The sequence below is a fragment of the Amblyomma maculatum genome, chromosome 7, assembly GCF_055883805.1.
Source record: "Amblyomma maculatum isolate TAMU_Amacu chromosome 7, ASM5588380v1, whole genome shotgun sequence".
NCBI classification, from domain to species: Eukaryota; Metazoa; Arthropoda; class Arachnida; order Ixodida; family Ixodidae; genus Amblyomma; species Amblyomma maculatum.
In genome coordinates, this window is record NC_139350.1 from 98110081 (window position 1) to 98134025 (window position 23945).

The 23945-nt window shown below is 43.5% G+C and overlaps 1 protein-coding gene across 2 annotated transcripts in view; it reads left to right on the forward strand.

Annotated features, from left to right (window-relative positions):
- Positions 1-524: 524 nt before the first annotated feature.
- LOC146184021 (uncharacterized) overlaps positions 525-23945 on the forward strand; it is a 121171-nt gene continuing 97750 nt past the window's right edge. Inside the window, exons 1-3 of one of the 2 annotated variants that reach the window (XM_084609267.1) lie at positions 525-876; positions 1774-1872; positions 19093-19152. In XM_084609267.1, coding sequence (XP_084465393.1) covers positions 801-876; positions 1774-1872; positions 19093-19152 — 235 coding nt within the window. In that variant the 5' untranslated portion in view covers positions 525-800. The remainder of the gene's footprint in view (positions 877-1773; positions 1873-19092; positions 19153-23945) is intronic. The other variant, XM_084609266.1, reaches the window with a different exon arrangement.

A 23945-nucleotide genomic window follows, 5' to 3' on the forward strand; every position in this document is an offset into this window, starting at 1 on the left:
TGGCGGCGATAACGCGAGTATCAAGTTATAGAGATGGGTCAGCCGGATGTGCCGACTTACCCTCGCCCTTTGCCGCGCATCTGCTGACAGAGCGTAGTTGCATGCAGTTTTTTTCCAGTTCAGCCACCGCTCGCTGTTTGTCAAAAACGAATCCGTTTTTTTTGCAATGTGTAGAATGCTGTCATCATATATTGCTTTCCATTTAGAATCCGTGTATTAAGTTGGAGCTATTTAGCGATAAGAATTAACTTAGATTAAACTTAGATGTGAGACAGATACTGCGGCTTCCTTTCCTCAAAAACCCTAGCAACTAAGAAGGTTTAACATTTGGTCAAATTCTGTGCCAGTCTCTCGATGAGAAAAACTCGCGAAATGTGAAAAGGCAATGTTAAATTGGCTATCGCGTTTGCTCTTAAGGAGAAGCTTAAGCTTGCTCATAATTTGTATCATCCCAAGAAAGAGAGCGAGGGTGCACACTTACGTCAGCCAGCTTGCATTAGTAGCCGAGAAGCAGCGGCAAGCGAAGGCGAGCAGTGCTGCCGCTCAGACCCGCGCCCGCCACGCCGGCGAGGCTGCTCCGTTACTTTTAGCAAAAACAGAACTAGTACTCAGACGAAATGCTCAGCCGCGACTTTTATCATGAGTCTAGAATTTCGTCGCCCGCTTATCATGTCGGCGACTTTCCGCGAATGGCGTCGGGACACTTATGACACTGAAGACTTATCTTTCAGGAGCCAATTTCGCGAGGCGTACATTTTGTCGTGGCTCTCACAGCAGAGCTTGCCCTGGACTGCTTTGGGATGAGCGCATTGGGCTCGTTCAAAAAGTCGAGCATGAGGATATTTTTTCTTCTCATTCACCTCGCGGGACTCAAAGGTGAGCTCTTCCTCTCCACCAGTTTTCTACTCTTCTTAGCTTCACTGCGTAGCTGAATTTTAAGATACAATGGTAATTTGACCTATCAAATTAGTTATCGTTGACGTCATCTCAATAACTACTCAATGTAACTAAAACTTACGATTCCTGTAAACATAAATTGTGTTCCACTATCACCTAAACGTGCATCAAACATAAAGCGAGGCGGTTTCGTGAGCACTTCCAATTTGTGTTACCATATCTGAGAACGGTTGCTTTGACATCATGAATGTCCCCAAATTTAGTGTTTTTGTTATTTAAATCAGTGTGGTACATACTATATATAGATAAGAAACGAGTTTTTCTCAATCGGATATGGAGCTGGGCATTGAATAGTTGCTGCTTTCAGTTGATTTGTTTCTACGCATTATCTGAGACATTCTACATTATGTTATGGAAGCGTGTTTGGAACATGTACATGGCAAATAGTGGTGTTGAGGTGCAGTGAAGTACTAATTTTAACCAACAGCAGGGTATCTATACTTGAGTTGTTTGTCAATTTATTTCGTGCTGCTTGCGGGGCTGAACTCGTATAGGCAAACAAATTGATGCGCCTATTGACTGGTATAGGAAGAGTGCGGGTATTCCTTACTGAGGACCGAAGTCGTCTTTCGTGTGTCCCTTACTAGCATCTGCGAACTTACGATGCGTTGCAGGCAAACGATACACATTGTGATAAGAGCAAAGTAAAAAACAGTGCATGACAACAGCCAATTAACCCAGCCTATTAGGGATTAGTTCTTTTTCTAACCCCAGAGAGCGTCCAGACCACGAAGTGTATTACAAAGGCAAGTTACAGGCGCGGTAGGGCTACCGAAATAGCAGGCCCATCTAACTGTGCGTCACCTCTGTTTGCAGCTGCAGCCTTCAGTGAGGAATATGAATTTACTTGCACCAGTACGAGAATCCAAATACCTTCGTCTTTTCTCTGCAATGGCATAGAAGACTGTCCTCAAGGTAAATAAGCTGCCCTTTTTTTATTCCTACTTTTCGTTTTTCGCCAGCGGTTCACTCTATGGGTTGAGATCGTAAACGACGGACGTAAGAGCGGCTATGACTTATGCTGTAAACTTACCAGTAATTTTGGCAAGAACGTCGAAGGTAGTTGCGCTATTTACTAGAACCATGCGCATCTTTACCTTCAGTCTGGCATTTAGGAAGAAGTTAATCCTGGCACGGCTCCATGCGTGCCTCATAAATAGTCCATAAAACTGTGAGAGAACACCAATATTCTAAAATGGCTTTCTCTAAAATTGTCTAACGCTTGCGTGTCCGCTTCCTGCAGGTGTCCAGCGAAGAGCGAGGAAGATAGTGCGCTTTTCGTTACCCCCTAAACAGATCACGTCAATAATTTCAGTTTATTTTATGAGTTTCACGCCACAAGGTGACTCGGGCTGTAAAACGCCGTACTGGAGGGTTCAGAGGCTTTCGATCATTTGGAGCCCTTTAACGTACACTAAAATCGCCCAGTTTATAAATGGGTGTATAGGAGAGGTAAGGCGCCAAACTTTTCACATTTCTTGCAGGACACCTCAGCCGCACCGAATTAGAACTTAAGAACAGGAAAATGAAAGAGAGAAGGACGTACCGTAAAGAGGACTAGGAATAATTTCGACCACCAATCGTTTTTTCATGCACTGACATCGTTGTGCCAGTTTAGCAGTGCTAGGCCTCCAAGCAAAACCATGCCAAACATTGCTTTCGCAAGTCTTAATTAGTGTAAACAAAGTGACAGACCGGCTAACTTATTTGAACAAGAGAAGGGCTCAATTTGCTGCATCAGCATCATGTTTAAATCAACATTATTCGAGAGAGTTATGAAAGCAATATAGTTCCGTCATCCAAGAAATTTAAGCAATTAGATTGAGTGAAGCCTGCGAGATCTTCGATGTATATAATAAAAGATACCAAAGGATCGACCCTTGTAATATGCATGTGTAAGGGATTTTATCTTTTTCGTTTTGATAAGTGCGGAGATGAGTGCTGATTCTCGAAAACCTGGCAGTTAGCAATATAATTCAGCTTACAAAACAGGACGTTGGAAGTTATGAATTACAAAAATTCACCGACTCTAATACAAAGAGCGCCAAACGGGAGAATGGAGATTTAGATTAATAGTATGAGTAAAAATATATAAGCGAAATCGTTAAAATACCTTCAATATCAAACAGGAATGTCGACAACATTGTAAATTTAGATAAGCTTGCTGTTAATATGCAACAAAAACTTTTCAATAATTTTATTTAAGGACAACATTACGATGGGACGACAGGTAGACTTGAGCCTCTTGACACGTCACTAGTAAATAGAAATGTTTTCAATTTTTATCACTTTAGGAAAGAAGACACTTTTGAAAAGTCTTTATAGCGAGAAATAATTAAACATCATGCGGGCAACTATTTTATCAGTGCGAATGTTATTATTACCGGGATTGATATTTTTGGTGTGCGCAAGGTTGCAAACAGTTCATCAGGTAGAAACGAGTGAATAAAAATGTGGGATAACGGGCAAGTTGAAATTAATTTTCTAGATGCGTTTTTAGACGCGTTTATTATTTTAGCCAGGCTCTTTTCTCTGCTTTCTGTTGCGCTCCAAAGGCGTCTATTGTAAAGCTTCCTTTTATCTTGTCTTCTGCAAGAAATCAGGTTTAGTTATTTTGAATTTCGTTTCCTTAATACATTTGTAACCGCATTTAGTACTTTCTTCAGAATGCTATACTAATGCTCTTATAACGCTCCAACCAAGTATATTGAAAATGTAGTTATATTGTTTTCGTCAAGGGAATATATTTTATACATGATATTAAGATTAGTTCCGATCCATGCATTTCTCAGCAATGATAAGCTAATTATTTATGGCTGCAGTGTGGTGGGCTGAGTACTGTTTAGAGCTAATGTTATAAAGCAATTTAAATACTAAGTTTGAGCTTCGTACAGACGTGAAAGACGACAGGCTTGTGGTTTGGAATTTGGCGAACAAACAGGGATTTCCTTAGTGTTATTCTGCTGATCGTGAATGGTTTGGTTTGGTTTTATTGGGTTCAACTTCTCAAAGTTGTTCATGCTATGAGAGATTGCGTAGTGAGCGGCTCGGAAAATTTCGGCCACCTGGGGTTCTTTAACGTGCACCGACATCGCACAGCACACGGGCGCCTCTCCATTTCGCCGCTGAAAGGAGGATTTGTTCCCGCGTACTTCGGTTAGGTAGTCCAGCGCCATATCCGCCAAGCTACTTTGGCGGGATTGTCATAGAATGTCAAATCTAGCCGAGCAAAGATATGACAATAACCACTCAAATCAATTTGAACTTCTCCTGACTATGTGGAAGATAAAAAAGCAGCAATGTATGATTATTGAGTATACTTTGTATGTTTAGTTTCCATCTGGTAGGAGAGATTATCAGACATTTATTCGCATAAAAATGAAAGCAATCAGTGTAATAAACTGTTTACGAACTGTTCTTATCTGGTACGTTTACATTGATGATAGTTATTATGACAACACACTTGTCTGTTTAGTTGCTATCTAGTAGGAGAGATTATCAGACATTCATTTACATTAAAATGAAAGCAGTCAGTGTAATAAACAGCTTACGAACTGTCCTTTTCTGAAGCGTTTAGGTTGATATTAGTCATGATGACAACATTATCTCGTTCAAGTGATAATGATCGCAGTATTTCAATGAGGACCAATCAGAATTCAAAAACAAATGATGGTATGCGATAAATTCAACCTAAAACAAAGCTTTTATTCTCCTAAACAATGGATTGTTTAGTAGAATATAGAGATCAACAGCTCAATGCGAGAAAAGGTAAATGTATTTTTATGATACTGGACACGTAACGAAACAAATATTGTCGCACCGAAATGACTATTCGTTTTACAGAGATGTTTAATCTCCAGCGTAACTGAAAACAAAAACAAATAAATATGTATCTCATCCATCCAGCCAAGAAATTGGTGATATCTACGATATGATTCCTCAGGAGGCTTCCAAATCTTATTAAGTACTCTGGAAATCAAGAGCAAAGAGCAACCAAAATTAGGCGTACAATAGCAAGTGCGATTCAGAACGGATAGGGAATTCTGTGCTGTGAGTAGAACTATAGTGTGCTTTGATAAATGAATTTTCTGTCTAAAATACAGCTAGCTTTTCCTTTTTGAATTTCAGTGCTTTCGCGTGCAGTAATTTTTTTTTTTTTTTGCAGAGATAAATATTATTCAACATCCTCCTTGTTTCCTCTCGTGAAACTCGACCACCACTACGCAGAAGTGCACACCGTGCCGCGCGTTGTTTAAAAATTCCCTTTTTTAGCATGTGAATGAAGACTTAATGGGAATGATTAGTATGTGAATATTGCCTATAGGGAGCAACCCTCTGCTTCAAGTCTTCATATTTGGCTCTGACAGTCTCTTTTTTTCCCCAAGGCCAGGTCTATCTGGTTGGTGTGGGCGTTCCGATGGATAGAATTAGTAGCTCAATACTTAGCTCATGCTTGGAAACTCAATTCTCAAACTACAAATAATAAAGCCGAGACCAAAAGTTTTATTCTTACGTTTTAATAACTTTCTCCCAAGCTCAGATTGTTTTTTGTCAATACTTGCCTCTAATTCTTCATCTTTATGCCAGTTTGACAGAGGTAGCATTCCAAGATTTGTAACAAGAGAATGGCACCGTATCAATAACTATAGTAACAGCGACAGCAGTAGGTGGCGCAAAAAGAACACATGAAGAAATAAATAAAGCTCAGTGCAGCTAGGGACTCCAAAACGGGAGGGGGGGGGGGGGGGGGGGGGGGGGCAGCCGCAGAGGGACGGCCGTCCTTCCCCCTATTTTTTTATTCTGAGGGGGCAGTTATCCACCCCTGAGTTTAGGTAAAAACGTCCCCGGAAGAAAAGGCCCCTGAAAAAAGCGGTAAATAGGGAAAAACCTCCCCAAGGCGAAAATTCACCCTTAGAATGAATTCTTCAGGAACTCAAACCTTAACAAATGCATATTTTTAGGGTGTCTAGTAAACCGTTATTTTCATAATCCCTGACTTTTCCGGATTTTCATTGATTATTTCAGTTCAAATTTCCCGACGAGTGAAGAGGCTAAAAATGTAGCTGCTGATGATAATGATCATAGACGAATAATTCATAAAGGCCCCGCTCCATGCGGTGCACGAGAAGCGCAAGAGCGAGGCACCTACTCTCCCAGCACCCGCCCTGACAACGCTAAAAAAGTACGCATCTTCGTGGATCATCGCTGGCGCGCGCGCTACTGCATCGATCGACAGTGCGTACATGTATACGTACCGCAGCACCGATTTAAAAAAAAAAAAAAAAGCAAACAAAGGTTGCAGAGATGACGCGAAAGGCAGTTTCGGAAGTCGCGAGGACTGCAGCCTCTGATTGCTGCAGCCAGCCAAAAACCTGCGAGCCTCTTCCGCCGCCAGCGCGAGCGCGCAGAGCACAGCGGAAATATCGATATGGAAAGGTATCTGCTACGGTAGAAAGAGTAAATGGTAGCGTAACCTCCATAAAAGCTTGCGTGTCGACAAGCGAGGATTTATAGTTTCTTCGCGCCCCCTGCGAATTATGCGGCAAAATAAACACGTGACGTTATGACGTCAGAAAAACTTGTGAAGACAAAGTGATGTACCAATGGCGGGAAATTTTTTTTCCTTTTGGACGAAAAACAAGGCCAATAACGACGGAGGCAGAACGATGCTCGGATAAGGCAGAAAAATGGACACCGTAACTGTTCAGCCAACATTACTTGACATGGATTTCTATTGTCAGGTTTTACGTTATCCGAAATGTTACGGCATCTTTAACAACCTTATCATAGCATCGTTCTGGTTCCGTCGTCGTTGGTCTAGTGTTTCGTCGCGCGTAATTAAACATACAAGGCCTTCAAGTGAATTCGGCAAGCACATGGATAAGAATCACATGGGTTGAGCGATTTCACTAAGAGCATAAATTAGTGGAGCAGTGCTGCATTGAAAGCCAGGCTTTACTAATTCACGATTACTTACATAGACGCGTCACGAAAATGCGAATCTTGAACTTTAGGACAGCGACCGTCGTTCATTCGTCTGTCATGGTCTTCATGAAATCCTCGTCACAACAAAATGACCTGAGCATAGGTCTCCAAACGAGATGCGGTGAGATTATAAACGGGTGAGAGATTTTGAGAACAAGCAAAAGTACATATCATTGTCAAAGAACAAAGAAAAACGAACGGGATAACTGTAACGCTAGCGTTAGAACATCCAGCTGTAAGAGCAATTAGGTAAGAAAATCAAATAAGGATTGCCACTATTTAGAAGTTAATGCATCTGAGAAGTGAAAACAGCTGCGATAAAGTTTCGGTCCCTAGAACTAAAATATGCCCTGTTCGCGACTCCATTCTTTTACTCGCGCTTCATTTGTCACTGAGAGGAGGCTACAATGTGAGGCTACAATTTTACACCTTCAGCATTTAACTTATCAGTGATAAAGACCCCACTGACAATACGAACCTCCCTGTGTTAGCAGCTAAAGCATATTCAGCGAACGTTGGTGCAGTAATGCGACGCAGTAAGCAAAACATGCTGCAAAGGAAGCGAAACGGAAGACTTTGTGCAATGCGACACGCGTCTTCTCACCTTCACCGTTCAATTAAACCAGATGCAGCGAGACGCCGCTCATGCAGACGTGTATCCGTAAAACAAGCCGCCACTGTTGCGACGTGCCTGGGACGCCGAGCTGGCCAAGACGCCGAGCTGTGAAGCAGTATTGTCCCATCGCCCGAAAATGCCCACATGCCGCGGCAGTTCCTCATAGAGCACGCACAGTCTTCGCCTTGTGTAAAGCCCTACGACAACCAGCAGAACGAAATACTGCCTGTTTGACACAGATAACCCACTTTGCACGCAGCAGGCAACGTTGAACGTTGAACCGGGGCCTATGACGCATCCACCCCGCGGGTGAAAACGCTTTGGTCTGAGCCATATCTGAGCTTCGGACACCTACGCAGCGTACACTAAATGGCCGAAAGAGGTCAGTAAAAACATGTTCAAATATTATTATGAATATGACAAGTTTCTTTGTTAAGCAAGAAACGAAAACTAAATTCATGTGTGGGCGTGAATATTATATTTACTTTCTAGTTCTTTGCAGTAATCTTATTTTTTGTGCTTTAATATATTGCCGCACAGTTCGCAGGGGCCCTTTGCCAATGTTAGTAGAGAAGGTTAGTTTTCAAACTACGGTGGTATAGTGCCTAGAATAGAGGTGGTATGCGCGGAACAGCACCACGCATGCGAGTCGGTGGCACTGCAGTCGCAGCAGGCTCTAGCTGCAGGAAGCCAGGCTTTCAACGACGACCAACGCAGTCAACGGACTCTTGCAGTCATCGAGACCGCGACGCTCTGGCGAGAATTAGAGTAGACGCTTTTGTGTGATGATTTTGTGGTTTTCGGGAAATAATATGCACACAGTGGAGCCATGCCGGCATGCTGCATGACCGACTGCACGAGTGGCTATCGAACGGACAAGAGCTGAGCTCAGACCAGCGTTTCATTTTCGCTCTAAACGCGGAGCGCTTCTCGCCGCATGGAATAAGGCTATCCCACGGGCAGACAAGAACTTTTCAGCCAAGTCGGGAGTGTGCGATTGTCACTTCCAAGATGAGGACCTGAAAACGTACGTTCATGCAATCGAAACTAAAACTGTAGAAATTCCCCGAGGAAAGGGGAGCCGTGCCAAAAATGCCGTCCCGAAAGTTTTTTCTAATGTGTCGGGGTTTTTATAGAAGCCACCAGCATAAAGGCGCAGAAAAGTTGCGAAAATGCTAGAGGAGTGGTCAAAGCCCATGTAGAAAATTGCGGCCACCGCGTGGCCTTAAAGTACCCTCAAGATCAGCCGCACATTTCGAAGGCTCAAAGCGTTGCTTTGACAAGCATCGATATATTTGTGATGAAACAAAGTGATCGACAACTATTACTCTATAGCCTAGCACGCTTAATTGCTTGAAAAAAAAAACTAAGCAAGAGGTAAGAAGTGATCGAGGTGAATGCTGGATCTCTAGTGCCGTTTTTTTTCTGTCACCCTTTATGGTCTAGTTTAGTTACAAGCTCTATCAACTCATCCAGCAAGGCATTCTATTTGTGCATCGTTCGGAACCTGTGTCTGTGCATAATAAAGATGTGTATATGATTCCTAGTAATCTAGAGTTCATCACTCTTTTTTACTAGCGTAGACGGCTGCGAAACTTGCCCGAATAATTATATACTCTAAGCACGACCTAAAGCGATGGCCCTGTAGTGTCGTCCCGCTGCTAGCCCCGAGATCGCAGGTGTAATTCCCGGCCGCATTTCAGGGATGCGAAATGTGAAGGTGGTAGATTGGGCGAGCTGGTTGATCATGAGAATACTATAGCGCTTGGAAACACGAACAACACGAAGAAGCGCATGTGTTGTCTTCTTCGTTGTATTCATGTTTTCGAGCTCTAGTCTTTATTACGAAATGTGAAGGAGTGCTTTTGCTGTGCTTGAGAGGAAACTCGGTCCAAAATGGCTAAATATCCGGGGTATAAGCGAGAGGTGAATTAATATAGCATGAGATCTGTCTCTCTTAGTCTTGTTTTCACCAGCCTGAAACTTGACCTTTTTTCTGCACAAGGAGATGAGGACCGCAGCTCATATTCTGAGAATAATTCTGAAGACAGAAAGCTACGCAGGAGACAGGGCACAGAAAAGATGCTCGTCCTGTCTGCATTTTTCCTGTGTTCTGTCTCCTGCGTAGTTTTATGTCTTCAGAATGCCTTACCAACTAGCCTCTCTTCACACACTTCTAGAATTCTGAGAGGAAGCTGAAAATAAGATTGCCGTGCAGCAAAAACATTCTTTTGCCATGCAGACCGCGCAAAGCTCTCTGCCACCACGTCACTGCCATCTGGCGACGGAGTTGAAGACTATCCACTTCTTATGCACGGCTCGAATGAGGAGTTTGAACGCTAACAATTCAAGTAACATTGCCCTTTGCATCTTTCATCATCATTGAGTTGATGCCGTTGGTAATAGGCAGCTGCACGCGTTTTCTTCGAAGTAGCGCGACCAGTTGCATTGACCTAGTATCTGGTCCGCGCGCGCCCAGCTCATGCCTGGCGTCTCACGCATTTGCAGACCGACTCCAGCATACGTTCGCGCGCAGGCTCGCCGCTCGTACGCCCAATGGAGCGGAGCCTTAATAAAAAGCTCTTTATATTTATTAACCGTATTCTGCCATTGACAATAGTGAAAAGGCTGTCAGTATTATTGTTTCTTAATCGCAGTTAAGAACGCGAAACTTTTACTGAAAATTAAAAGCACACTAATGCCAGCCTCAGAGCATGCCAGTTGCCCACTGCGCAAACAGCCGAGCCAATCCAATAGAATATGGCTACACACGCACACACTTGGCAGCACAGGTCGCCGTTTGCTTTCGCACTGAACGCTGCCGGTGCGCTTAATCCTTAACACTCACACGCAACGCTTCCACATACTTTATTGAGTACCCACCTCACGGGCGTATTGGTTCTTCTATTGTGTCAACTCCGCCGTATTTTGGCGTCAAAGTAATATACCGCGCCTCACCGGGGTCGCGCGCTGACGAGAGAGCACACACGCACAAAAATTCTGCATGAAAAGCATACTTGCTCTGCGCCAGCATAAAAATAAAAATGAACTGCAGAATATACCGTGCAATCGTCCCTGACATGGCGAAATTTCTGAACGCTTCCCTGCCCCATCCAGCTAGCAACGCTGCATTTTATTCCATTCTTTCTTGGGTTTCACATAAATGTAATCATTTGGCACCATGGATCCTTTGGGAGCCTAAAGTGTTTACATGCGCTGCGAAAAGGCATGGGAAAAAGCCATCAGACTCGTCATACGTTGCGTGGATCCGAGCTCTGCGTCTAGTTCAGTAGACATTAAGAGAGGTCCAGTCAGCAAGGTAATATGGCATCAAAACCATTCGAATCTTTATTTGTTATTTTTTCGGCAGCCGCCGGCATGCGGCCTTATTATTCTTGAACGCCGGTCAATTCTGTATTCTTCGTTTGTTCATGCTCGTCGCGAGACGCAACTTGATCAGTTTCTTTGTCGCGCAAGATGCGTCAAGATGCGTCTCGAAGATTGCTGTCACTCGCGCATATTTCTGAAATGTTCTGGGTTGTGCGAGTCGCCGTCCGTGGCTTTATCGCGATGTTTCTTCGCCGCCTTTCAATTGAGCATTGACGGGTGCGGCGGGTATTCTTTGTTCGAGGACCGCCGAGCACGATTGTTGCTATCGCCGCTGCCGATTGGTTAATTTTTTTTTACGCGCAAGTCAGCCCAATAATGAGTTTATTCAAGTAAAGTTCAAGCCTCCTCATTTGTTGACAACAGCATTGTCACCACTGCGTAAAAATATTACCCGTAAGAAAGGTATAAGCGTCTGGGGTCGTGGTCCTGGGGACCCGCCCAAAGCAGAAGGCTTCTCTAGAATTACCTCGAAGACCTTCCAGTGACGATGTTCGACACTTCCTCTGATGATGTTGCACCATCCTTGTTGCACTTTTGGTGGTGATGGATATGCTGCACTAGTGAAGGCAGGCCGAGGTTTAACCGGTCGTTCACCATTGTCACTCGAACGCATCGCTCCAAGCTTCCGGTCCAATACTGCTGGTGGTCAGCTCGCGTTAACCCAAAACAGAGTGCGAAGATGACGCACTGTCACAGTTTTACCACTGCCATCATTTTTTTTCTGATGTTCTTATGAACGTTCAGAATTAGTTGGATGCTCGGTCACTTCCGAGACGACAGGTGGAAACGTTGCAAAGTAGTCCCCGCTTGGAGACATTTTTTGCAACTTCTGAAGTAGGGACTTTTATTCCGGGGACGTTTCTTCCGGGGCCATTTTTACCTTGGACTCCGGGGACATTTTTTCGGAAATCATTTTTTACCACAACCTATCCTCCCCTACATTCCCCCTTTCCAACCTCTCACTCTAAACTCAGACTTTTACGAGCGCTTAAATGCTAGGACGTTAAAACATGTAGCAATTCAGCTACTTGAGAGTGCCACCAGTTTGAAAGCTCTTTTGTTGCTTGAATTAAAATAGTATTCTTCCAACAAAAAGCTTTTAACCCCTTACCACAGTTGATGAGCAAAGTGCAGGGATTTGAAACCAGCCCTGCGCGAACTTTCTTAACTCGCGTGTATACTTTTCTGGACTCACGTTTTGTTTTATATTTATCATTTAATGGCCTTTTAAACGTTTCATTTCCGTTTCATGTCAGTATTATTCAGTGCCGATTAGTATAATTTTAAATATCGTGTGGGCTTTTACCCTGTGTTTTGCATACTAGTAAGCATATCTTTTTATTAAACATTTTTTTTTATTCTGTTTGTCTTTATAATTTTCGAGTTTCTTCAGTTTAAGGTAATAGAATAGAAGGCGAAAACGACAGTCAGAACGAACAACACAAAAATTGCATCTGTATGTTTAATTACGTCTGTTTAATGCATCTGTGTGTTTTCCACATTTTAGTGTAAGTACGCTGTAATTTTTGCCTATATGAGCTGTAATTTTCTTGCTGAGAAATCATATGCAAGCTGTGATATCCATTGGATGTGATGCATATCTGCACTATATTGTTTTCTGGTTACAAGTAAATAGGTATAAATGGCACAAATAAAGTTAAACTGAACAAACATAAATGCGCGCGGTAGTTACCTTAGGCTGTTATGATCTTAGGTCCTACGAACTCAAGACCTGGTATAAGAACGGCAACGGTAATACTGTGCTTACGAAAGTCAGTTGTTAAGTCCCCAGAGCGGCGGCAGCGATGGTACTGAAGACCCCGGCCGCTTGCCCTTGATCGGCTGGACGAAGCGGAGGTAGACCGAAACATCTCCTCTTTCCGATCTAAAAAATTATAGAGGGACACGTAAGACCCCTTCCTTACACGACAGCATTCTTCGCATGGAAGTAGAGAACCATTTCAGCCTGCACATATGGCGCCGTTACAGAACAAAATAAAACGGCTCGCGACTGCGAGGCGCCAATATGTTCTCGTGTGTGCATCCGTGTGTATGTAGTCAATGGAGTGAGGGAGCGGGGGTGGGGGGTAGTAGAACTAATAAAGGGGCTAGCGCCCAGTCTGAGGCTAGTCAAGGAGATCGACGTAGACGCGGTGCCATCGTCACTCCAGTATTGTGGATCGGCCGCCGCTGGCGCTCGCAGAAACGCACGCGGCCCAAGTTTATGGCAGGTTTGTTGGCAAAGAAAACGTGCATTCGCAATGCATTAGCAATTACTGTTTAGAGAGTTCCAATATTGCAGAAAAATATCCGCAAGTTTGGGTATTCCTGCCAAAAAGAAACGTGGCAGGGGATCATTTGCGGGCTTTAGGGGTGGAGGGACAAGTTTGACAGCACATTGCGCGACTGGGTGATATTAAGATTCTGGGCAGAGGCCGGGATAAGACAGCGGGTGAACTTTTGGAGGCATTTCATATCGGGAAAAGGGGAGAGAGGTGTGTTAGCGATACTTCGGTGCGGCTCTGGAAGGCAGAGATCAGTTTTCTTGATCGTGCTTTGCAATATTCCTTGTTTTTATTTCTGTCTTTTTACTATTGGTATGTACTGCGCAGGTCTCTTTTTCAGCATATATTTACTGCTATTGCTGAAATAAATCAGATGAAAGTTAGTGCGTGTCCTTTGTCTGCTTCTCTTGTGTGTGTTTCCTGTGCGCTTTATCTTTAATCAAGCAATGCACCATCTAGCCCAATTTCAAGTTTTGTTAAAGAAACGTGGGTTATCGGAAAACAATTGAGGCATGCAATCACCCGTCTTTCCGACTTACGAGTAGTTTTGCAAACTTATTGCGTTGTAGCGCACTCATGATATGCTTTTCTTGTGTGTGCGTGTGTGTGTGTGTTTCTTATCGCCCTTTCAGAAGTGTGCGCGTTTCTTATACGGGTGTAAGACAGGCAAGGTTAGTGTCAAGCCCACGCAGATGCGAGGTTCATCATCTGACCTGTCGTACTTTAGAATGAATCGAGACACGGCTTGTTTCATTACATCGGAATTGAGGATTAAACTATGTATAATGTAGCATTTACGGCGTACTGCCCGGCGGGTTGCCCTAGGTTGAGTGCACATCAATTCAACTCGGGCTAGACAACCAAGCACAAGTATTTCTCAAAAATGAGATTACGCCGACACTGTACAGAAAATCTCGCCGCACAGGAAACTGGCTGCTCAAATGCAGAGCACTGAGGGCATTGAGTTTGCCGAGCTCACAACGAGGCGCTCTAAATGGCGAAAGCTTCTCGTGACCATTGTCTCAGAATCTCATAGTGTAGCACTGCGCTAATGCCTCAAGGATTTCGTGAAACCGAATAAATACAAGTAATTTCTGAGGTATGGAATGTTGATAAAAGGTACATAAGTAATGTAATGATTTTTTATAGTACAATAATTTCACTGTTTGAAAGAAGTTTTACACACTTGAAAAACTTCAGAACGATCAGAGATTAATTTTTAACAGCGTTAAAGTGGAAGCTACGAATCAGTCGCTGCTAAAACATCTGAAAACACTGCGCATAGGTACTGCCATGTCCGGGAGAACCCTTCCTCCCCCCACAGATCTCTCACAAAGAAAGAAGAAGTAATCGGCGAAACCTGCAGTATATCCTACACAAATGGCATCCTAGGGTGCACTCTTCCAAATGTAAACACTGTGCAGGCATAGCTAACCTAAATCACATGCTCTAGGCTTGCACAGTGCTAAACGGGATACATGGAAATAAAAATTCATGGGAATTCTCCCTTCAAAGCAAGGAAGAAATCCAAAAACAAGTCATCCGTCAAGCCCAGGCCGCCGCCGGAAGGCAACTGATTCCGGCCGACGTCTAGACGGTGAAAGGGGAAGATGCGTCTCACCCGATCATCCATACTCTCTGACGGGTGTGCTTTCTCTCTCTCTCTCTCTGGCAAGGAATTTTGAGAGGCTGAAGATTTTGTTTATCACTGTACGATTACTGAGCAGTGACTCAATCTTATGCTAAGAAAATTATTAGGATCATTTACAAAACAGGCGCCGGACATGCAGCTGTGCCGAAAGATATAGAGTTCAACTTTATCATGCGACTATAAATATGTATTTAATCCTGAACTAACAACCGGTAGTTAAGCCTATATGAAGCTTTTTTACTCCTTTGTCAGAAACATCGATTTTACTCGAGTGGCAGTAATAGCACTTAGACGAAAAAAAAAGATGTTAATGGGCTACCAGTGAAGTACATTGGTGTATTATATAATATTTAGTGTAGCAATTAGGTGCCGGGAAGATAAGTTTCTCAAACGTTCGATAATTTCTCTGAAGCGAAATTTGCTCAATGCCCCTATTAAGGATGCGCAGAAACCTTCAACATCAAAGAAAAGATGCATATAAGTTTAACGCACCAGAGCGACATCGCCTGTGACGGATGATGCAGCGGCGAGCTTCAGTGTCTTTGACCACAAAAGCCCACAGAAGAGGAGCGCTTAGCGAAACGGCCACGATTCAACCCCAAGTTCTCCACCTGAGCAGTTGAGCGCCCTGCCATTGAGACATGGCGACGGAGGTTTAACAGGAAAAAAAAAATAATAATAAGCGATCTGTTCTGCTTTGGCACAGCGCCTAACGACAGCATCGCTTCTTTTGAGACACCTTGCCTCAAAGAATATCAAGCCCCAAAGAACGACAAAAGGTGTCCTTATTCAGCATGACATACTAGATATGGACAAGTATTTTTTTATGGATTGTGGGATGATAGTCTGTTTCCATTTCATTTTCAAGACGCCGATTGGTTACTAAACGCGCACCGAAGCTTGCGAAAACAAACAAAAAACACGCTTGTACTACACGCCGCACGCGCGAATGTAAATCGCTGCTGGTTGCACATCACGCGAACACGCATCCACACCGAGTACGGTTCGCCACTGTTCTGCAAGGTGGCGACTCTGCTCTATCTCGAAGCCAGTGCATGTAGGAAAAAACTACTCTGCAAAAAAAGTCCCCAGAAGGTACGGCCCCGGAAGAAAAGACCCCCCCAAGAAGTGGTCCCCCTAGGAAAAAACATCCCCAAGTCAGAAAGTAAGACTAAATCTTTCAGGGACTAGCTTCGGCCAAAATTGCACATTTCATAGTATTTCTTTTTATTTTGAGAATAGGTCGTCATTTGTTTGGGACCTGGGTCATTTGGGTTGCTGGCGCGTTTTTAGAGGAACTGGAGAAGTCTTGGAGACAGAGCATGGTGAAAAAACAAAGAACAACGTGACATCCAGAGAGTATTATGCAATGCACGGTCCCCAGTCCCTTTCTCCCACGACTGAAGTGAAAGCAAGGTCGTTGTTAGTGGGGCCGCTGTTGGAGCACAAAATCAGACCACTATAATAAGCGCGAATCCCGCCGAGAAAATCACTGAATCGAACACTAGATGATTGCGGCTTGCCACGGGGAAACTCAGCTTACGCCTTGTATCCCACAGAACTGCAGAACGTGAAAAAAGGACGAACGGGCTTGAAAATACAAATAAGGTTCATGCTGAATCCGCACCGGTAGGTATAAAATAAAAATAGTAAAAAAAACAGACGTAATTTATCTCAGCTGAGTCGGGAATCAGGCGTGACAAAAGTTTCACTTAGCAGTACGCTCGACTTAAACCGTTGAGGACATTTTGTTCTAGTTCGCAAATGGGCAATTTTTATCCTGGGGCGTTTCTTCCCGGGCCATTTTTTTCGAGGACATTTTTACCGGAACCGAACGGCCAATAGGTAACTGGGCACTATCAAGTTAAACTCTAGACGGCCGGGTTGAAGTGCGCTTCATATTTTACTTTTGGTTTCTTTGCTATCTTATGTACTCGTACATATTCTCTCATCCGTTTTAGGTAGGTAAAAAAAGTAAAAAACGAATTAAATATTTTGTTACACCTTTACGCTGTCCTTTGGCGTTGAATACCTTCTCTTTTTTTTTGCCACATACTTCTTAAAAAAATGCTAAAAGCAATATGGTTGTTCCGTTGATGTCTCGTGCAAAGCGTAATACACCTTCCTGACCAATGGGAGTAGAAACCTCAGCACCAGTATCCGTAAATGAACCGTTTTGTCCAGCTCTGAAAGGACGCCTGGGTATGGGTATAACACGAAAGTATGAGCGCAACTAAAAGTCAGTGTGGACCTTCAATGGCAATATTTTTTCTTTGCCATGCAGACGGACATATTTGTTACTGTATTAATCACTTGTCAGGCAGGTCTCGAAAACATTGTGTTAAATTCACAATATTGTAGTTTATTCTTAAAAAAGCGAGAATTTAATCAATGGGTACTTATAAAGCCTGATTTTACTGGAATATAATGTACCACAGTGCCTGAAAACAGTTTAACACTTTAAGCCCATTCTGCTAATAAGAAAAAAGATGACCTTATAAATGTTATGTAAATATTCTTTCAACTTTAGCACAAATATTATGACTAAACCCTGGTTTAATGGCGGTTGGGATATGCTTCATTATGATGAATGTAATTATTTCTACATATGTTATGAAATTTGCAGTAGAGGTGGTGTTGCGCTTTTTGTATAGAGCACTGAAAATGTGAAATGTTGCCTGAAGATTGCGAAATCATGAATTAATATCACTTTTTATGTTTAGAGCACTGAACAAGGTTGGAGGGGGAGCCTCAGTTCGCAAGTCAAACTAGCGTTTCGACAAGCCGACTTTTTTTCGTCTGGGCAGCGCGATCATCACTGGTAGGGTTTAAATATGCTTTTATTTCCGAAGAATGAATGCTAGGAAAGGGGGATAGAAGTGGGTGAGGAAAAAAAGTGGGTCAAGGATTCAAAAAATGGTTCTTCGGTATGTATTTATTAGCCTAGAACCGGTGATCCTGTTGCCTGAAAAATAAAATAAAAAGCGACAGCAGCAGGAACAACTACAATGTGGGATGGATGACTCAGAAAGTAAAGTGAGTTCGATGCTGACGCGCATTTCTTGAAAGGAGGACATGCATTCAAAAGGTCCTGAAAAAGAATACATCTGCAGGGGAACTGTTCTCAAAAGCTTTTCTCAAGGAGGGGAGAAGGACCAAGAAACAATAATACCTGGTCAAGTAAACCACGCCTGCTGCGTCCTGAAAAAAAAAAAAAGGAATCAAAGTCCAACTAATTTTGATTGGCCCTTAAATCTATTCTTTTTTCAGGACTTGGCAGGTGTGGTTCACTTGACCTGTTATTATTGTGTTTCTGTTATGCTGCCTGTTACGCTGCTACGCTTCTTCGTTTATAGGCGTATTGCAGTCAGAATCACCTGTGGAAACCACACAGGGAATTGTTATTTGTCTTAGAAGTTAACAGAAAGTCGCTAGTCACAGATGGAGAGAATAATCTCTCGATCCCTGCAGGGCCTAGAGCTAAAGTTTTTTTTAGAGCGATAGTTCTTTAAACATGACCACATTCAACGCTTTTAGCTTCAAAATGGCGAGGTCTTTCCTGAAGGTTGTGCCTGTATGGATTATTTGCATCGCTGAAATGTATAATTCAAGCATCGGCCTTCCAAGTTCAAAAACAATACCAAGCTGCATATTAGTGTCACATTATGAATACCTGGTTTCGAGACTGCCACAGTGGACATATTTCAAGACCAGGCGTGCGTCCTGAGGTGGCGTACACTAAGAATGTGGTACGGTTTGTAACAGTGACTAGAGTCACAGTCATTTGTCTGTTATTGTAGAAGTGTAAAACGCAGTATGGAAACACTGAAATTCATACATGGAACACTGAAATAAAATTTTCAACTAAGCTACGCCTGGTCTACTCAAAAGAAGCAGGACCGAATAACCGTTTTGCATGGCTGTAATCATCAATTGGCACACCTGCAAATTCCTCATACCAACCGGCCTATCTCGTGCGTGTATCTGTGGGTGTCTAGGTGGGTTGCAATTTCCAAGAACATGGAGAAAACTAGCTTCACCAAGATGCCACATGAACGCGCATGAATAGAAGTAAGTAAACAATTAGTTCAAGAGCTGTGTTCTTTGTGCTATGACTTCTTTTAGGTCAATGAGAAAACAGCAGTTTCCGCTTAGCAGTACCGCTGTGGTCCTCTTTTCTTTTTTAATTCTATTTGTTGCTTCCACAGATGACGATTACTTCTATGAATCCCGCGGGCCATCTGAAGACGAGGATCCAGCTGTATGTGGTGAGGAAGTGCACTTTTCAGTCATTTTTACACCTCAGTGCATGCGAAAGCCTTGAAAAACACACTGTGTTTGTATTTTCAAGGGATACAATAGTTACGTTTGTCCGTGCCCTCGAAATACAAATCTGGCCTTCTCTTAGAAAGCGCTATCGATCTATGAAACTATGTAAGTAGAAAATACATTTCGATGAACAAAAGCAGAAATTCAGTTTCGCTTCTTTCTGGTCTTCCTTATCAGCGCAAGCCGTTGGTGACCCTGGTTTATCCCGCCGTCAGTTTAGAAAGTGTAAGAGTGCATTCTCATAATGCTGGCAATATGAGCGGGGATCATTGCCCACCATTTAAAGTCCAGCGGCACGGCGTTTTCCTTTTTTTGCGAAAGCAACATTACGCCGCGTTTCGCCTCATTTCGTAGCCTGTGGGCACGAATGGCCTTGATCAGCCGTTGCCTAGCAACCGTTTCAGCCGAGCTCCAGCAGATGGCGCCGCTACCGGTCACTCCCACCTCTATCACTGCTGCTGTTCATTCTTTATATGATAAACCTGGAACGGACGATACAAGAAAGCAACCTAGATTTTAACCTGTCATATAGATTAGGTGGAAAGGCGGTAGAGCAGCGCCTCCCCGGTTTGATTTGTGCAGACGATATTGTGCTGCTAGCTGAGAATCTGGTAGAATTGCAAACTCTAGTTAAGCATTGCGGAGACGAAGGGGACGCTCTAGGCTTCAGTTTTAGCGCAGTTAAGTCGGTTCTCATGATTTTCAACGGCTCAACTGATCAGGGTCTTAGAATATAAGGCCATGAAATATCCGGAGTAGCAGAATATAAATATCTCGGGGTATGGGTAAACAAATAATTCGCATACATTCGAAAGCATGAGCAATCACTTAAGGCCAAAGGGCGAAGGAATACCGGGATAATGAAGCATAGGGCATTGTGGGGATACAACAGGTATGAGGTTTTCAGGGGTAATTGGAAAGGAATTATGGTGCCCGGATTTACTTTCGGAAATGCGGTTTTGTGCCTAAAATCAGAGGTACAGTCGACATTAAAAATATATCAGAGAGCTGTCGGACGATTACCACTAGATGCCCACGGCAAAACCAGAAATGAGGCGGTACAGGGAGATATGGGCTGGGCATCTTTCGAAGTACGGGAAGCTCAGAGTAAAATATTATATGAGAAATGCCTGAGGAAACCGGGCAGTAGCAGATGGGCAGCTAAAGTATTTAAATACCTATGCCTAAAACGCGTTGACTCAAAATGGAAGAAATTAACTAGGAAACTAACCAGTAAGTATGCTGGTCACAAGGACGAAGAATTAAAGAGCGTTAAGCAACAAGTGAAAAACACAGTAGGTAAAAATTAGATAAATTCGATGGAAAAGAAACAGAGTGTGGAATTATACCAAAAGTGAAAAATGCAGATCAGGAATGAAGCTTTCTTTGATAACTCAAGAGGCGGTGCCCTACTTTTTGAAGCTAGATCAGGGTGCCTTAGAACACGCAGCCACAAAAGGAAATTTAACAATGAAGATGACGCATGTGCTGTATGTGGTAACTCCAGGGAAACAGTTGACCATATTATACTCGACTGTAATGGTATCGATCCGGAAGTCGATGTAGGCGCAGTCACTTTTCCTGAAGCTGTGGGATTTAGAGATACAAGTTGCCGGGTGAATAAACCGGCGGTGGAAGCTAACAAAAAACGACTGGAAGATTGGTGGTTTAAAAGAAGAAAAGTGACATAATGTTAGTAATGTGGAAACAAAAATTCAATATATAGAATGATGGTATAGTTAACTAATATAAAACAATAATTAAGATATAGGGAGAAAAATGAGCATGATAGCTTCTGCTACCACCCCGTTTCAAAGGGGACGCTCCTATATTCCATCCGTCCATCCATTCCACCAGATGTTTTGTCGTGTTTTTTTTGCGCAGTCAACACTCCTCAAGACAGCCTAAGCAGACCTCGGGTAGCAGCTGCTACGCCGTGCACGTGAAGAGGCGTAGCTACGGTCTCCTCATAACGAAAAAAATTCGTCCTCACCTGGAATCGTACCTCCATCCCCAGAATCCTCAGAACCCCAGCTCAGCGGTTTAACCAACTGAGCCACGCCTGGTTTTTTTTTCTGACGTGGTATTTAATTCACGTGGTTATGCACAAAAAGGGTTACGTACACAGACTATTTACAAATCACTCAGCCGTTGTTGAGCTGCAAAACAGAAAACACAACTAAAAGGCAGGCAAAGATAGACACCGTGTCACCAGCGGAAACCAGTCAGGTTGAAAGTCGTTTTCTTCATAAAAGTCCTTCAGTTGCAGCATAATTCTGCTAAAATCGAGTCTAGATGGAGTTAAATTTGCGGGAGTCTTCCAGAACCATCTGTTCACCGGGGGATTCGGAATGGACGGCCAAGGTGAAGTGGCAGCTTGACGCGAGTTTATTTTGGACGGTCGCGCAGGCGGCCGCTCTTCGGAAGTGGTGTAGGAACGCATGGAAACGGGCGACGCCGTCGGTTCGGTCAGTTCCGATTCTCGGAAAAGTCGCGCTTCGACCGTGCCGCGAAGGAGGCAGAGCAATTAAAAAGCACAGCGTAAGCGCAGTGGTTGTGGGTTCGGAGCTAACTGCTTTGTCTCTCGGTTTGAGGGGAAAGGGCGCGGAGGCCATAAATCCCGAAACGCGGAGAAACAGGGGCTGGGAAAAATGCACGGCAGAGGGAGCCACTGTCGGTGTCTTCTCTGGAAGACGCCTGGAGATATGTCCCTTTGAAACCGCTGCCCGCGCGCAACCGACCAGGGCCGCGATCGGAATGTTTGGGCCGTAGGTTTGCGTGTGTGTGTTTATATGTGTGCGTATTGGAAGTGCAACCGTCGCGTTGCTTGCTTTTGTGACTGCTGGCCGCCTCTTGCGTGAACTGAGGGAAGATCTCGGGAGAGAGGGTAAATCGCAGATGTGCGTGTTTATGGGCGCAACCACTCGCTGCTTAGTGCGTGCTTTGTGTTTTTTTACTTAACATGCGTAGGAGAGGGGCATATGTGGCACAGTGATTAGCCAGCCCATTTAAAAACATAGCATCTTATTGATCACACAATTTTCATTCGTTCATTGGTTTACGGAACAGACTGGTTGAAAACGTGAAAGAAGGAAGTGGTTTAGACAGTTGGGCTCGGAAGAGAAGGGGCTGAGAAGACAGTTTTGTTCGGACGCCGGCCTAAAGTGTTGCAGAAGGCCAAGGCCTGCTTTTGCTTGCCTCTGACCTGCCATCGTTCACCCATCTGCAGTTTAGCCCTTTTGATGTTTTGATGTCGCTTCTGACGAAGTTAATGTAAATAAAGTGTAAATAAATGTGTACAGTCTCCTAAGGCAAGTCTCATCTCCGCACCGCAATATGTCGCTGAGCCACGGACACTGCGGTGGTCACCAACACCATTCTAACCGACTCAAGACAGAAGAAGAAAACAGCAAGTACCTGCCATACAGGAAAGCCCATTCGCATTCGCACGCGTTCGCTCGAATGGTTTAACTGGTTGAACAAGTTCAGTGTTGCGATCCAACATGCCTGTCTTCCACAAGCTATGAAGTCAAAAGGAACAAAATGTGATATGGTTCGTAATCAGATTGTGAAACAGCAAGATACCGCACACTGTACGAATTTAGAACGAAGTCTTTCTTTAGAGTCCTTTGCAGCATGTCCCAAAAGAGACTTGCGTCTTTGCAATTAATGAAACAGTGCTCAATCCTTTCAGGCACATCACACAAACAGTAGTTTACAGAAGATTCATAAATATTTTTTTATGGAGTCATGTGTTAATAGGTGAGCTTCGGTGTGTAATGTAAAGAAAAGTGTTTTCGTGCAAGAAGAAATCTGCATTTCGCGCACCCTGTTTAGCACATCATGACCCTTAAGACCAAAGTATAAACAACGATACAGTGGTGGCGGAAAAAGCATTGCTATAAATTCCTTATATAGACTCTTGCGCGAAACAGAATATAAGTACTCATTCGAGAACAGTACTGTCAAAAACATCATCGAAGCATAAATTTTCTGCAAAAATCCTAGTAACTGTGGGCGGTCAGTAAAATCTGAAGAAGCCACTAAGTTCGGAAGCGAATTCATGAAATTAACTTGCCGGAATGCTCTAATAATCGGGTGTGAACACTCACGAAAAAAGAACAAACGGGCAACCAACTGCCTCACATACAGGTGCACTAAGCGAGCCCCCTTGCACAAACAGCTCTGAATAGGTTATCACGTCGAATCGGCTCAAACTTTGATAACCAAATAAACGTCGCAAATATTAGAGGAAAACGCTGGATGTGATGTCTAGCACAGTGGAGTACCTGAAGTACGTAATAAATTCCAGTCGCTAGACGACTGGAACACCCTCTTGCCAGTAATTTGCACTTGACTTATTTGCATGCAGTGGAACGTCCAAATATTTAGAGGCCAGAAGAGAAAACATAAATGAATGGCGAACTAGATCAAATGCTTTTGCGAGATCGATATCAAGTAAAGCAACCTCGTCATGAGAGCAGGAGCACGATTCGAGGATTGTGCGCGCAATGTGTACATTACTTTGAATGGCACAGCCTTTCAAGCCACACGTCTGGTGAGAGCTAATGAGAACCGATATTGCCAATTATAGGCGATTTGATAAATATTTTGGCGAAAATCTTGTAATCCACATTTGCAAGTGTGATTGGTCTATGGCCTTCCACTGAGTGTAATTTTTCTTCATCAGTACTCTTTGGAATTAAGACTGTGGTGTGACATTGTGTAAAAG